The 14,043-nt window shown below is 34.2% G+C and overlaps 1 protein-coding gene across 17 annotated transcripts in view; it reads right to left on the bottom strand.

Moving 5' to 3' along the window:
* Nucleotides 1-14,043, bottom strand: part of STAG1 (STAG1 cohesin complex component) — a 192,791-nt gene that overhangs the window by 5,853 nt on the left and 172,895 nt on the right. For 10 of the 17 annotated variants that reach the window (XM_060682836.2, XM_087872154.1, XM_034439662.3 and 7 more), the window contains 8 exons: nucleotides 13,822-13,914; nucleotides 11,223-11,397; nucleotides 8,906-9,045; nucleotides 7,868-7,969; nucleotides 6,574-6,734; nucleotides 5,554-5,682; nucleotides 3,959-4,164; nucleotides 440-611 (listed from right to left, as the gene is read on the bottom strand). In XM_060682836.2, coding sequence (XP_060538819.1) covers nucleotides 440-611; nucleotides 3,959-4,164; nucleotides 5,554-5,682; nucleotides 6,574-6,734; nucleotides 7,868-7,969; nucleotides 8,906-9,045; nucleotides 11,223-11,397; nucleotides 13,822-13,914 — 1,178 coding nt within the window. The remainder of the gene's footprint in view (nucleotides 1-439; nucleotides 612-3,958; nucleotides 4,165-5,553; nucleotides 5,683-6,573; nucleotides 6,735-7,867; nucleotides 7,970-8,905; nucleotides 9,046-11,222; nucleotides 11,398-13,821; nucleotides 13,915-14,043) is intronic. The other 7 variants (XM_087872159.1, XM_034439668.3, XM_087872158.1 and 4 more) reach the window with 1 other exon arrangement.

The following is a 14,043-nucleotide window of genomic DNA, read 5'->3' on the forward strand; positions in this document are numbered from 1 at the left end:
AGAAATATGGCAACTATGATATCAATAGATAGCACTGATTGGTTGTTGTTGTTAAGTTGTGTCGAACTCTTCAGCTCCCGTGTCTTCCCCTGTCTCCTGGAATTAATTACAATGGAAATGTTTCTTTTCTTGTAGTGGTCTTAAAGGTGGCAATAGGTACCAGTAGCTAGAAGGGGATGTTTTCAACTATGGATGTCTCTGGAAAATGAAATGATATCTAATTGCTCTAGTTTTATTTTTAAAATAGCAGTCCCCAACATTTGTAGGCTGTTGCCTGGGGGTTGGGGACCCCGTTTTAAAACATTCTGAACTTCAGAGAATGACTGCATTTGAATAATTACACTTTCCTAAATCTAAGATATTTTTGTTGAAATCTTAATTTCAGCAGTATTTTAATATTAATTTCCTATTATTGAAGAAATATTTCATTGGTACATACTTGTTTAAAAAATCTTGTTCAGATCCAGGTTCTGACTCATGCTCTGGTATTTGCTCTCCAATTTGTCGAGTGTTTTCTCTCAACACTGTTGATGTGAGCTGAGGTGTTTGTAGAGCACCTGGGGTCTGGATGGTGTCATTTCTATTCAGCCACGAGCCTTCAAGATTCTCATCTGATATATAACAATAAATTATTATAGTAAGCAATTTTGTACAATTATGTGGTTAATAACAGTATATAGATTGGAACAGATTTTTTTTTAAAAAAGTCAAACTCTAATTTTCTATTTAATTTAACATTAAGATGAATTTATGTAGCAACTTTTCCAGATTTTATTCCAATAAACACATCAACCTTAATTTATTATTGGTTAATTAATAAAGCAAGCAACTAATGAAATGCAATTCCAACAGGAAAAAACTTATTAAATATAATGCAGCATACACACATACACACACTGCATTCAGAAAGTATTCAGACCCCCTTCACTTCTGTTAATTTTGTTTTGTTGCAGCCTGATTCTATAGTAGTTGAAATTCATTTTTTTCCTCATTAATCTACACTCAGTACCCATTATGACAAAGTGAAAACAGAATTTTAGATATAGGGTGTGTGTGTCTGAATACTTTCTGAATGCACTGTAGGTGTGGGTATTATATGTGTGTGTGTGTGTATATGTGTGTGTGTGTATGCCTAAATCCATAATTAGAAAATAATCTCCCAACAAAATAAATGAGAGTTAATGTGAGGGAAGAGAAACTGGAAGTTGCTTGGACAAACTGAAGAATGTGGAGTAACACTAGAGGGAAGTACAGTGCTTGGTGGAATATTAGAGAATGTGGAAGCGAATACAACAGGATGACAGCTGAAAAAATAATGAAAGAATGATATTATACGGCAAAAGAAAAATGTGGAATGATTTTATTGGAAATGAATGAAGAAGGCTGAAGAAGAGTTCCAGCAAATGAAAAAGAATTAAAAATAAAACTATGGAAGAGAAGAATTAGTTTATTATGCATGCCTGAAAAAATATTTAGCAGAATTCTAACTGAAAGCACGTTGAAGATACATAGCAAATGCAGCAAGTAATTGAGAAATGTAAATGTGAGAAGCAAAGTTTATTATATATTTCTTCATTTTACAAAAATATGAAAAAGTGAAAAGATCTGAATTATGCAAAGCTTTGAATTATATTCATGCTTTGCATGAATATGGAATTGAAATTTGGTTGCTTATGTAAAAATGCAGTGTATCATGGACATAAATCATGTTTTAAAGTAAATATAATGCTTAATGAATAGTTCAGCAGGAAGCATTAAAAGAAAGATCTTGGGGCTGTTTAATATATTTTGGAATAAATATTTAAGAAATATTTGTGATGACATCAGACCATTTTAGTTGGAGATGTGAATATGGGTGCATTTCTGCATGCAGATGCTGCTCCCTTGTATGAGAATCTGAATGATTTGTATTGAATGTTAAAACATATTTTACTTAAAGAGTGAATAATTGATGTAAGAAGATTAATTTGTGTACCTTTGTAAAATTTTTATAAAGCATGGGAAAATGTATGCAGAAATGTTGTGCAATGAGCTCTGTGGATGGTAATATGTAGCATATTGTCTGTTGTGAAGAATAAATACATCTGACAGCTGTAACTAGGGGGACCTTTTGTCAGGTTCGCCTGATTCGCCAGTTGCGGCCCTTTCTTGATCGGGATTCCCTGTGCACAGTCACTCATGCCCTCGTCACCTCTTGCCTTGACTACTGCAACGCTCTCTACATGGGGCTCCCCTTGAAGAGCACCCAGAGGCTCCAACTGGTCCAGAATGCAGCAGCGCGGGTAGTGATGGGAGCAGCATGGCGCTCCCATGTAACACCGCTCCTGCGCGAGCTGCACTGGCTCCCAGTGGTCTTCTGGGTGCGCTTCAAGATGTTGGTTATCACCTTTAAAGCGCTCCATGGCATCGGGCCTAGCTATCTTCGAGACCGCCTGCTGCTACCGATGACCTCCCATCGTCCCGTGCGCTCCCACAGAGAGGGCCTCCTCAGGGTGCCATCAGCCAATCAATGTAGGCTGGTGACTCCCAGGGGGAGGGCCTTCTCTGTGGGGGCACCTACCCTCTGGAATCAGTTGCCCCCAGAGATAAGGAGAATCCAAGACCTTAGTGCCTTCCGCCGTGCCCTTAAAACCCACTTTTTCCAGCAAGCCGGGCTGGCTTAAGAAGAAATTTTAAATGTTTTAATTGGTTTGTATTTTTAATTTTGGGCCAAATTTATATATATTTTAATTGTTTTTAATATTTGTATTTCATGTTTTTTAATTCTGGCTGTACACCGCCCTGAGTCCTCAGGGAGAAGGGCGGTATATAAATTTAAAAATAAAAATAAAAAATAAATAAATATTATTTAAAATAAATAAACACTGTTGGATAAAAAAGCATATTTCTGCCCACCTTGGAATGCTGAAAGAAGCATTGGTATTATAGAGAAAAATAACTGCAGTAGAAATGGGTTAATTAAAAACTATGTGAGGTCAAGAAGAGTTAAGATCTCAAAATAATAATAATAATAATAATAATCAGGCAATGAATGAATGTTAATTGAATAATAAAATGGGTTTGGTTACATGGGTTGAAGAGATTAGGATCAAATTGGGAAATCCAAAAATTCCAGACATGGCTAGATAGAATTTATAAGATACTCAAAAGAGAAAAAAGTGAAATGTTTTAAGCACAGAAAGCAATATATGAGTCTGTGGTAGAAACAAACATGGTTTTTTCAAGGCTAGAAATGAATGAAGAATAAACGTTATTGGTAGTAAATTACTTGCACTTAGGTTTTCTTTTCCAATTTTAATTGTTTTTACTGCTTACTCCTTTTCCATATTCTGCATTACACTTTATGCTAAAAGGCAATATCCTAATGTATCTTCTGCATAATTTAACTGCAAAGAACTACTAAGATCACAAACCTGTCTATAGTCCTTGACTTGCAACCATTTGTTTAGTGACTGTTCAAAACTCTAACGGCACTAAAAAAAATTAATCGTGACACATTTACCACGGTTGCAGCATCTCCATGGTCACATGATGAAAATTCAGGCGCTTGGCAACTCGCTCGTATTTATGATGATGCGACCGTCTAACAAGCAAAGTCAATGGGGAAGCCAGATTCACTTTACAACTATGTTACTAGCTTAACAGCTGCAATGATTCACTTAACAACTGTGGCAAGAAAGGTCATAAATTGGTGCAAAACTCACTTAACAACCATCTCATTTAGCAACAGAAATTTTGGGCTTGATTGTGGTCATGAGTCAAGGACTACCTGTATTGCTTTATTTCTGTCCGAGAAAAGCATTAATGAAATAATATTTCACTCTGTTGTTAAGATACACTGGTTCAAAAACAAATGTTAGCTTAATTTTCAGAAACCATTTGAACCAAATAAAATAATGAATAAGTCATTTTATTTAACATTCTGACTACAATACATAATCTTTAAAGGCACATTTACCTTCAACTCTTTTCTTATGAAGAGGAGGTCGACCTTTCTTATTTCGGACAGAAGAAGTTTTGCTACTGCTGCTTCCACTATTCACAGACATCCTATCGTCCTCACCACCTGTCACTAATGAATTTCTATAGGAAATCAATGGAAGCCATACATCTTCCCTCCTTTCCATCATTTGTTCTGTTAGGAATTTCTCCAAATATGTGTGACTGGGTAGGAAAAGAGAAAGAGAGAAGAGTATAAACAAATGACTAAAATAGCTAGCTATAGCTACAATGTAACTTCTATTTTAAATAGTTATTAGTTCCTTGCATTAGGATTATCTATAATCTATACTCCTGATTTAAGAGTTAGATCTGCTCTGATTTTCTAGGGGGCTAGCAATATAACTCAATTATTTGTGGATAAAAATATATTCATCAGACACTACATACATGCTATTTATTTTCAAGGCTAACATTATAGCAGCTTAACGAAACATATTAATTTACATAAGAATTGATTGAATAAAACTATTAAATAATCTAAATGATCAAGAAATATGAAATTAAATGGACATGTACGTATTAAAAGATGTATTCCAGAAGAACACTCTAAAGCCTTCAGAACACAATTGCAAATGACTCTATTTCAAGACCACAGAAGTGAAAGCTCAGATTTTTTTAAAAAGTCCTCCAGGTCTTTTTTTAACTCAACAAATTAAAATAGGATAACTGTATGAGAAAATAACTTCACACATATTGCACTGTATGCTCTCATAGTATAAAATGAATTTAGATCAGTAAATAGTGGTACGATATAACAAGGAATATCACATATATTTCTATTTTTGGGGGAGGGGAGGGAATGAAAAATAAATTGCAGAAATTTTACATCTATAACATGAGTAACATGAAAAATGATCTGGAAAGTACAGTCACAGAGTGATTTTATATACTTTCTTTTCCCATATGTTTGGATAAATTATAACAATAGAAATTATAACAAGCATAATTATTTTCTTCTAATAATTATTGTTTTATATGTCTCTAGATTTATTTATTATATTTATATGGCTGCCCATCTCACAAATGAGTCTGGCCAGTGTACAACAGATTTATTGAATGCTACAAGACTTGACAAAGCCATAGGTGAAAATGCTTTTTTTTTAAAAAAAATATTTTCTGTCTAAGCAGCTACAAATGATTTTGTTTTCTTTGTAATATTTTTTTGTAGCAACTATTTTTAACACAAAATATACAGCACACATAACAGGCTAAATATAAGGAAAATTCATAATGTAAAATTTGATCTACAACGACAGAGTCATGGAGGGGAAAAGATGGCATGTTTTTCTTATGCTAATAACCCCATATCTTAAGTTCTTTAGCAAAAGGGTTTTTTTCTTGCCAATAGACGTTTGTTGGGAAGATGGCTTTTCTCTCAATTTAAAAGACAATCCTCGATGCCAATTTAAAAGACAATCCTCAATGCCAACACTTTCTTAAATAAATTTATAAAAATTGTAATTACTGTAGATGTACAATTAAACCAGACTTTTTACTTCGCATATCATTTATCAATAAAGTTGCTTACAATCAGCAAAATGTATTACTTACACAGTTTTCTTGTCCTGTCGTAATAATTTAGATGAAAATTCACTAAGTACTTCCAGGAAAGCAAGGTTAGGAGGTGGATATTCCTGTCCTTTTTGATTTTGATATTTAAATGCAAATTCTATGCCATCTCTGTAATAAGATAATAAGAACTAAATAACTGTGTCAAATGTTGTAAACTCTATACAAACTTCAAATAAAATACCAGGTGCAGTGAAAAAGGAAGGATGATTCAATGCATCACTATCCATATTCAATATAACATCCTAACATGCTACTACAAAGTTCAGGAAAGTTTCAACAACTGAATGGATTTTTAATTATATGTCAAAAAGTTAATGAAAAATATCATCAAAAATATATGTCAAGATTTAATGAAAAATTATTGATTTATCAGCAACCAAACAAACAAATGGCTGTCTTCAATATTAGAAATGTGGTGTGACCACAGATTTACAATCCTGGATTAAGTATCTGTGCTAGGTTTCACTTGATGAACTGGTTTTCCATAGATCTAAATGGACAGACTATTCAACATTATTTTTTTGTAATCATGGTTAAATTACATGTTTAAATATCAGGGGGAAATTATTTTCACTAAATGTAATATATATTTTCATTGTATCCTCTTCCTCTTCCTGTTTTTGGTTTTTTCTTTTTAAATTTTTTTTATAATTTTTCTTTTTAAATATTAAAACAATTTTAAAGCATTTATTACTTACACTAGAGGTCATACACATGTGATAAATAATATCCAGTGATTGCTATTTATGAATCATTTCTTCAAATTGCTTAGAACAATATACAATACAGAATGATGTTTAGAAAATGTGACTAATATTTAAACAATAAGCTTTTATAACTATTTATTACAAAAGCCTAATTATTCTCTTAAGCACCAATGCAACCCCTCCCCTCTCTCACTCACACACTTAATAACACAACGTGTAGTGTTACTGGACATATTTATACCCTATTTTAAAAAAGGCATTACTTGACTTCAACATATTCCTTGCCACTCACTTGTGTAACGTGGCTACGGCTTCTCTTGTCTTTATCTGGTCCAGACCAAAGGTAAGAGCAAAACGACGGGCCAGCTCCTTAATACCACTGACATGGGCAGATGTCCTGTCCAAGTTAGGACCTTGCTCTTGAACAAGCTCATTAAATAGCTGCAGAAAGAACTGAAAGTTCAAATCTTTACAGATATAGTGGCACATTCTTAGAACTGTGGTTTCCAACAGATCTTAGAAAAGAAACAAATGAATAATGGAAACTATCTGATAAACTTACCATATATATATATATATGTATAGTCTACCCTTTTATGTGGAGATTAGTATGCAGGGCAGACTATTATAATGTTTGATTGCATTAATAACAATGTGTGATTTTTAGATTTTTCTTAATTAAGAGGCTTTCAGGTATTCCCTCAACATCATTTGTAAAATATGGACCTACATTTCAGTAAATGTTTATTAACAAGACTTGGATTGCCTTTGTTTTGTTAAAGGAGCCTCTCCGCCTTTTTTCTGATTCAGTTATGCTCAGCAATGGGATTCAGTCATACTACCAAGTAACGGTTACTTGGTAGTAACTAGTATTTCCATCTTTCTCCCAAAGAGTAGTAATAACACTATTTGTAATATCGTTTTTCTCAATCTTCTTTAAAAAAAGAAAAAAAAACGGGGAATCTTATCTAAGCTTGCAATGCAACAAGTTTTTAACTCATAACACTGACCCAAGTACTATATAATAAAATTATTTAAATTCGATAGTAAATATGCATCCTGAAGCTAATAGTTGGAGCACACTGTTTTTCTATTTTAACTGTATTGTATGAATTGTACAGCCTTTTTGTTCACATATATTTTGTCAAAATAAATCTATGATTAATTAAATTAATGTATTCCGAATGAGAATAAAGTGATTAAGATCCTGGGCTAGCATCGGAGAGATCCAGGTTATAGTTTAGTTCTAGGTGATACTGGGCCAGTCATTCTTAGTACAGCCTACCTCATAGAGTGGTTGTTATGGAGAAAAATAGCAGAATGTTGCCTTGAGCTCCTATAAGGAAGGGGGTGCTATAAATTAACAAATAAATAAAATATTTTTATGATGTAGTCCTGAACTGATCAAAATGACAATTTTTAACTGTTCTAGATTATTCAAATCAGAAATTCTGTAATAGTTTATAAATATTCATATTAAACTTTATCCTATGGTCACATGATAGCAACAGAATATTCAAATATATGAAGAAAGTTATTTGTATACAAGACACATTTAAGAATTAGTGGGGGCTAAATATTTTTACCTGCTGTAAACTGAGAATGAGAGTTTTTGCACATTGAATTTTATCAATTTGTCTTGTTTTACTCAATGTCTCCTTAATGATATCGCCATAGTCATTGTAGTACTAAAAGCAAGAAAAGAGCATATTTTAATTAACAATGCATTTAATTTTTATTGACTATCTTTTTCATAATCAATCTTGTGAGGTTTTAGATTATCTTATCTAATAAACCATCCCTCCTACACTAGAATTAATAAATGCTAATTTCGAATAGTATTAAGCTGAATAGTTTTATACTGCCAACTGAATTTCTCTTTGTACAAAAGGAGAATATTTTATGTATATAGAAAACCTCTATTTCATTATACTTCCATGCAAAGACCTAGGATCCAACCCGAAGTCAAGATAACTGCCATGCAGAAATGGTATGGTGGAATGCTAGTGTTAAAAAATAATGATCACTAACATAAAGAAATAAATCCAGTTACACCCAGTAGTACCTTAGTTAAGGGCCCAGGTTTGAAACTACCGCTGGCACAAAGCCAGCTGGGCAACTTTGGACCAATTATTCTTTTTCAACCCTAAGAAGAAGGCAATAGCAAATCATTTCTGATGATCTTGCCAGAAAAAGATTTGTTTAGGCAATTGTCAGGAATGAGGATTGACTCCAAGGCACAAAACAAGAATCATAAAGTAATATTTTTCATTTGTAGTGTTACGGAAATAATTCAATTGTAAATATTTTGGACAAAGTACTCAAGAACATTTAATAGGGAAAACATTATTCACTGGGAAAGAGTTAAAATTATAGACATATTTATAATGGAAGTTTTGCATTGGAAACTTTTCAATGATTCCTTCCTACTTAGTGCAGTTTTGAATACTTTATTTTATTTTGTTTGAGAGTATCTCTTCAACTCCAGCCAGAGTTAAGTAAATGGAGGACCATTTAAAAATGTATGCCTGACTTTTCATCAAAATGAAGTTAGCCTTAGATATATCCATATATTTTGGCAAACCTGATTTATTAGGACAAAGTAACAGAGCACAGAATCATACCTTCATGTAATGCTTGAAGATATCAGCTGCCGCATGCATGTCTACAATATCATAAATTATAAGTTTGCTAAAGGCAGCCAAAAGATTCCTTCTCTTGTGTAAAGCTTCAATTTTATTAGCTTCATCTTCTTCATCTCCCTCTAAACAATAAATGAAATAAAATAAAATATAGTTGCTTTTTAATGTCATTATTTCTCATTTACCTAATTGATACATTCTACAGTTCTCTAAAATATGATGGGATAGTTATGTTGTGATAGTTGTCAACTAGCAACAAGAGAAAGTTGCTAAAAATACCATACTGAAGTGTTCCTGGCCAAGATTTGATTGGCAGAATTTTTTCTAGATACTCAATTATATTTAGTCTCCCTGCCCCCTTTGCTCCTGAAACTACAGATAGTCCTCGAGGTACGAACCTAATGGAGCCTGTCCATAAGGTATGTAAGTAAAAAAATGCATTACATGAATCAGACTCAATTTTACGATTTTTTACAATTAAATTCATTATTATGAATTTAGCCATTATTATCATTAAATGGCTCGTTAAATGAATGAAGATCTGATTTACTACTTCCTCTGATTCATTAATTGATCACTGTTATGGTTAACAGAACTTTCCCGCCACCATCTAACAGCTGTTTCCGGTGCCGCAGAGGAACTAAATTGCCTCCAAGCAGGCTCGCAGAGCTCTCAGTTTGCAGTTGCTTTTTTAAAAAACCCATTTCCTGCTAGTCAAACTTCTTTAGACAGCTATCCAGAGTGGGATGAGGCGGTAGTTTACCCAACTCTCCATTTGCAGTTGCTTAAAAAAAAAACTACTTGCCAGTAATTAGCTTAAGAGTTTCCAGCCAGGCACCCAGAAGGAGACGGGGGAAGGATTTACAGAACTCTTGGCTTGCAATAGTAACAAATGGGAGGGACCTTGAGGTCATCTAGTCTAACCCACTGCTCTCACAAGAGAGTATTTCTGATAAATGCCTATCTAGTCTCTTCTTATCTTCCAGTGATGGGGCACCCACAACTTCTGGACGCAATTTAAATTTAAAACCTACAAATTACAATAATATACACTAATCTCCAAAATAAAAGCAAGGAAACAGAATGTTATAGAATGCTTTATGTAGATGCTAGCTAGTATTTTTACAAGCAGTTTCCAGGCAAATGCAAACAAACTTTATCTTTGCAAAGTACTGTACTTACAACACAATAGTTTGCAAAATATAGTACTTAAAAAGCAAAGCAGTTCCCAAAGTGTTTACAAACAATACAGTGCTATAAAATAACAAAAAAAGAATACTTAAAAATACTTACAGAAGCAATTCTAGCACTCAATTCTAGCACTAGACCTTAAGCACACACAGCACTCCCCCCCCCAAAAAAAACCAAAAACAAAACCAAACTCGCACTGCCTGCAAAAATCACGAGATCTTGTTTGGCTGTGACCAGGTACAAAAAAAGAAAAAACCTGCCGGCTTCAGGAAATTTTATGTCATAACCAGGGGTGGGTTCTACTTACCTTTACTACAGGTTCGCATCGTGCTCTCTCTCTCTTTCTGCTCATGCGCAAAAGCTTCTGTGCATGCGCAGATCACTTCTGATGAAGTCCAGGTCAGTGGGCGGAGCCTCCCACCAGTTTTACTACCGGTTCTTGCGAACCGGCCTGAACCAGGGGCAACCCACCACTGGTGATAACCCTGAACGGCACAGGCAAGTCAGAGTTAAAAATGACAACCAGCAGTGTCATTTTTGCAGCAGTGACTGAATGCAAGTCACATGGCTATAGAGGCCTCTTTTTCATTGCAGTTTTGAATTTCTAATATAAGTACCCTTTCTGAACAAACTTCTTGTGAAAATTCACAAATGAACCTTCGTACCTGGGGGATTATCTGTACCAACTAGTCTTCTTTAGTTACTAGCTATACTTGGGTTTCACAGTGTGTTGGGGAGGGATAAGAGAGATGTTACCATTGACTGTTATTTTTTTCTCCTAAGCATTTATTATCTTTCAGAAATGCTATGAACTTACTTTAACTGTTTTACTGTTTCTCTTTTTGTGCATGAGATAGTATCATTTGAAGAGATCAGTTTATTATTGCTATTTGTATTACAGTTGATCACACAATCAGAGAGATGTTTGGCATTTTTATCCACCTATCAAGTCTCCTTTCTAAGGACCTGGGTTAGGCAAACGTTGTTGTCTGAAGCTATTACAGGTATAGTCACAGGACCGTAAGATGTTCCAAGCAAAGCTGCCTTCTGCAATTGTTGGAGATTTTGGGACTATTTATAAGTACACATCAAAATAACTAATACTTGCCCATGCTCTGGTTCTCATCATCCTGGTCAATGAAGACATGGTCCATTACAAAGCTAAGGAGTTCAGTCTGGAGACCTGAATCTGGATTAAACACCAAAGGTTGAAGACCTTCTCTGCCTCCACTCATCAGCTGATGGCTAAAAATCATCAAGAGATCACAGAGCAGCATAAAAGCCTGAAATACAAAAACAATTTAATCAATTATGTTACACATGTCAAAAATGTTCAGGTATATAACATTCTAATGTAAACCTGTATGTGTTTATGTTTTTACAATTTAAGAATTTTAGGAACTTATGGATAATTTTTAATAAATTGTGCATAATTGAACTCTACTCTATTAGGTGCAGACAGCTGGACTGGTGAGGCTGGGTGTCAGGAGGTCCAGAGTATCACAGCATTTTCAAATAGCTTCTGGAATGTCAGAGAGGCAAAGCTATTTGTTGGTTTGGAGGAGGTGAGAGTTGGTTTGATCTAAAGTTGCTGCTTTTGTCGGAGCAGCAGAAGCTTTGGCTGAGGCAGCCTTGTAAGTGGCTTACTGGTTGTTTGGTGATGGCCACAACTCTGCCTGTCATCTTCTGAGGATTCTTTTGCAATGCAGCAGCAGCAATTCTGGCCTGTTTCTCCTAGGCAGCAATTACAGTGACAATGATAGTGAGGACTGGGCTATAACTGCATTTCTGGGTTGTTATTATATCATATTAATATTATGTATAGCTAAAAATCTGTAGAGATTCTCAGTCATCCAGGTAATGGTTGTCCTGATAATGGATGACTGAGAATTTCTAGACTTTTAGCTATACAATTTGGGATGAACACCCTTTGAATGGTGTGGGAGTCGGAATGGATTTCCAGAGGAAAAATTGCAGATTACAGGAACCAGGAGCACTACTCAGGTGACCCTGAGGACACAGATAAATGTGCTTCAATGACCCTCTAAAAGGATGCAGATTACCAGCTGTCTGCAAAGAATATAAATCCTTCCATTCCCCACTATCCTGTCAGAGCTGAAGAAGCTTCTTGAATGAGAAGCAAAACGTCTTCAAAAGAAAAAACAAGAAAGTCCAGTTGCCTCCTGAAAAAGCACCTTTGGGACAACCATGACCTGGATGACCGAGAATCTCTACAGACTTTTTTTGTTCTTGTTTTTTCCCCTCAAAAATGCTTAATAAAAACATAAATTTTATTTTATTTTATAAGGGCCGCAATTGGCACAGTGATTAGAATGCAGTATTGCAGGTTACTTCTGCTGCTCAGCGGCTGCCAGCAGTTTGGCAGATTGAATCTCATCAGGCTCAAGGTTGACTCAGTCTTCCATCCTTCCGAGGTCGGTAAAATGAGGACCCAGATTGTTGGGGGCAATATGCTGACTCTGTAAACCGCTTAGAGAGGGCTGTAAAGCACTATGAAGCGGTATATAAGTCTAAGTGCTATTGCTATTGCTAGAATTTAAAAAAATAGAGATACTGATGGTGCAATTATTAAATTAAAGGATCTTGACCTATATGTTACATCCTGCAATTATTTCCAGGAATAATTCTTTAAGTAGTCTGGACCAAAATTAAAATCGGTAAAAGATAAATTACTGAATTCATTACATTCTAATCAGCTTTTTGGGATTCCTCTTCCTTTCTCAGAAAGGTCACTGGGACCAAGAAATGTCTAGGAAAAGCAGCAAGTCTATTTGCTTTTTTATACTTTTTATATACCGTCATCCAATAACAACAACAACAAAAAAGCAATACAGTATATTCTGGAAATGAATCTGTATCTCTTTAAAGAGTTCATTTCTATCTTAGCTCATAATTGTAATAAAGATGAAATACAAAAACAAAAGCATTTACATCTTTTCTTCCTCATAATCTTTTCTCCATGTGTTTTCAAATAGATACCGTAGGCAGTTATTACAACCTCTATGGCAGCACTCATGCAATAGTATTTTAAAATCAGTTTATTACTATTCTTAATGAAGAACATTTTTATAACTAAGAGAAACCTTTCAGCAAGTATACTTGTAGGGGTAAATTTATAAAAAATATAAGCAAAGTTTTAAAAAGTATGGTGAGCAAATTACTTAAGTTTTAATATCAGAAATGTTTAAAATCACAAATCTCATCCAGCAAAGTATATACGCAAACATTATATTATGTACTCAAAAGAGTGCTTATGGAAGTTAAGGGGAAAGTAAATGATCTCTACCCTGCAATCAGAAAGAGATATAGTATTAGTAGTTATTAGCAAAAAGTTTCAATTAAATTTTTGTTTGCATATTTCATTGGTAATAGAAACCAGAAGTAAAATATAGGAAAACTAATATGAAAACATAATTAGAAATAAACTCTGGAACTTTATTGACTTCCAATAACTAGCCAGACCTCAATTTTAATTCAGAATGAAACCATATTAATTATGTGGCTAATTACATGTAGCCTTCATAAAAGGCTCCCAGAATAGGCAAAATTAAATTAGAAGAAGTATTAAGTATACAAACCATCCAAATTGATCAAGAAGGCTTAGTATTTAATTTTTGTAGGAAATAAGATATATAACAGTTTGTAAAATATTGTCATATTTTATGTATTTAACTGATTTCTATTACCTGTTCTTTTACTGGAGTGTTGACATTTGACAGACACTGTTGGCAGACAGCCAGAAATGATTTGACTGTTTTCCTTAATACCAATAAATCTTCCTAGAGGAAACATATGAACAATTATCTGATTTTCAGTATCAGTCAACATTTTCAGGAATAGACAGAGAGAAAAAGTACTGTGTAATAATAGCTGCAGATGGCGCCTCTAAATTGGCTCACAATATCACA

This window comes from Pantherophis guttatus, chromosome 6, assembly GCF_059756535.1.
Source record: "Pantherophis guttatus breed Tessera chromosome 6, ASM5975653v1, whole genome shotgun sequence".
Lineage (NCBI taxonomy): Eukaryota > Metazoa > Chordata > Lepidosauria > Squamata > Colubridae > Pantherophis > Pantherophis guttatus.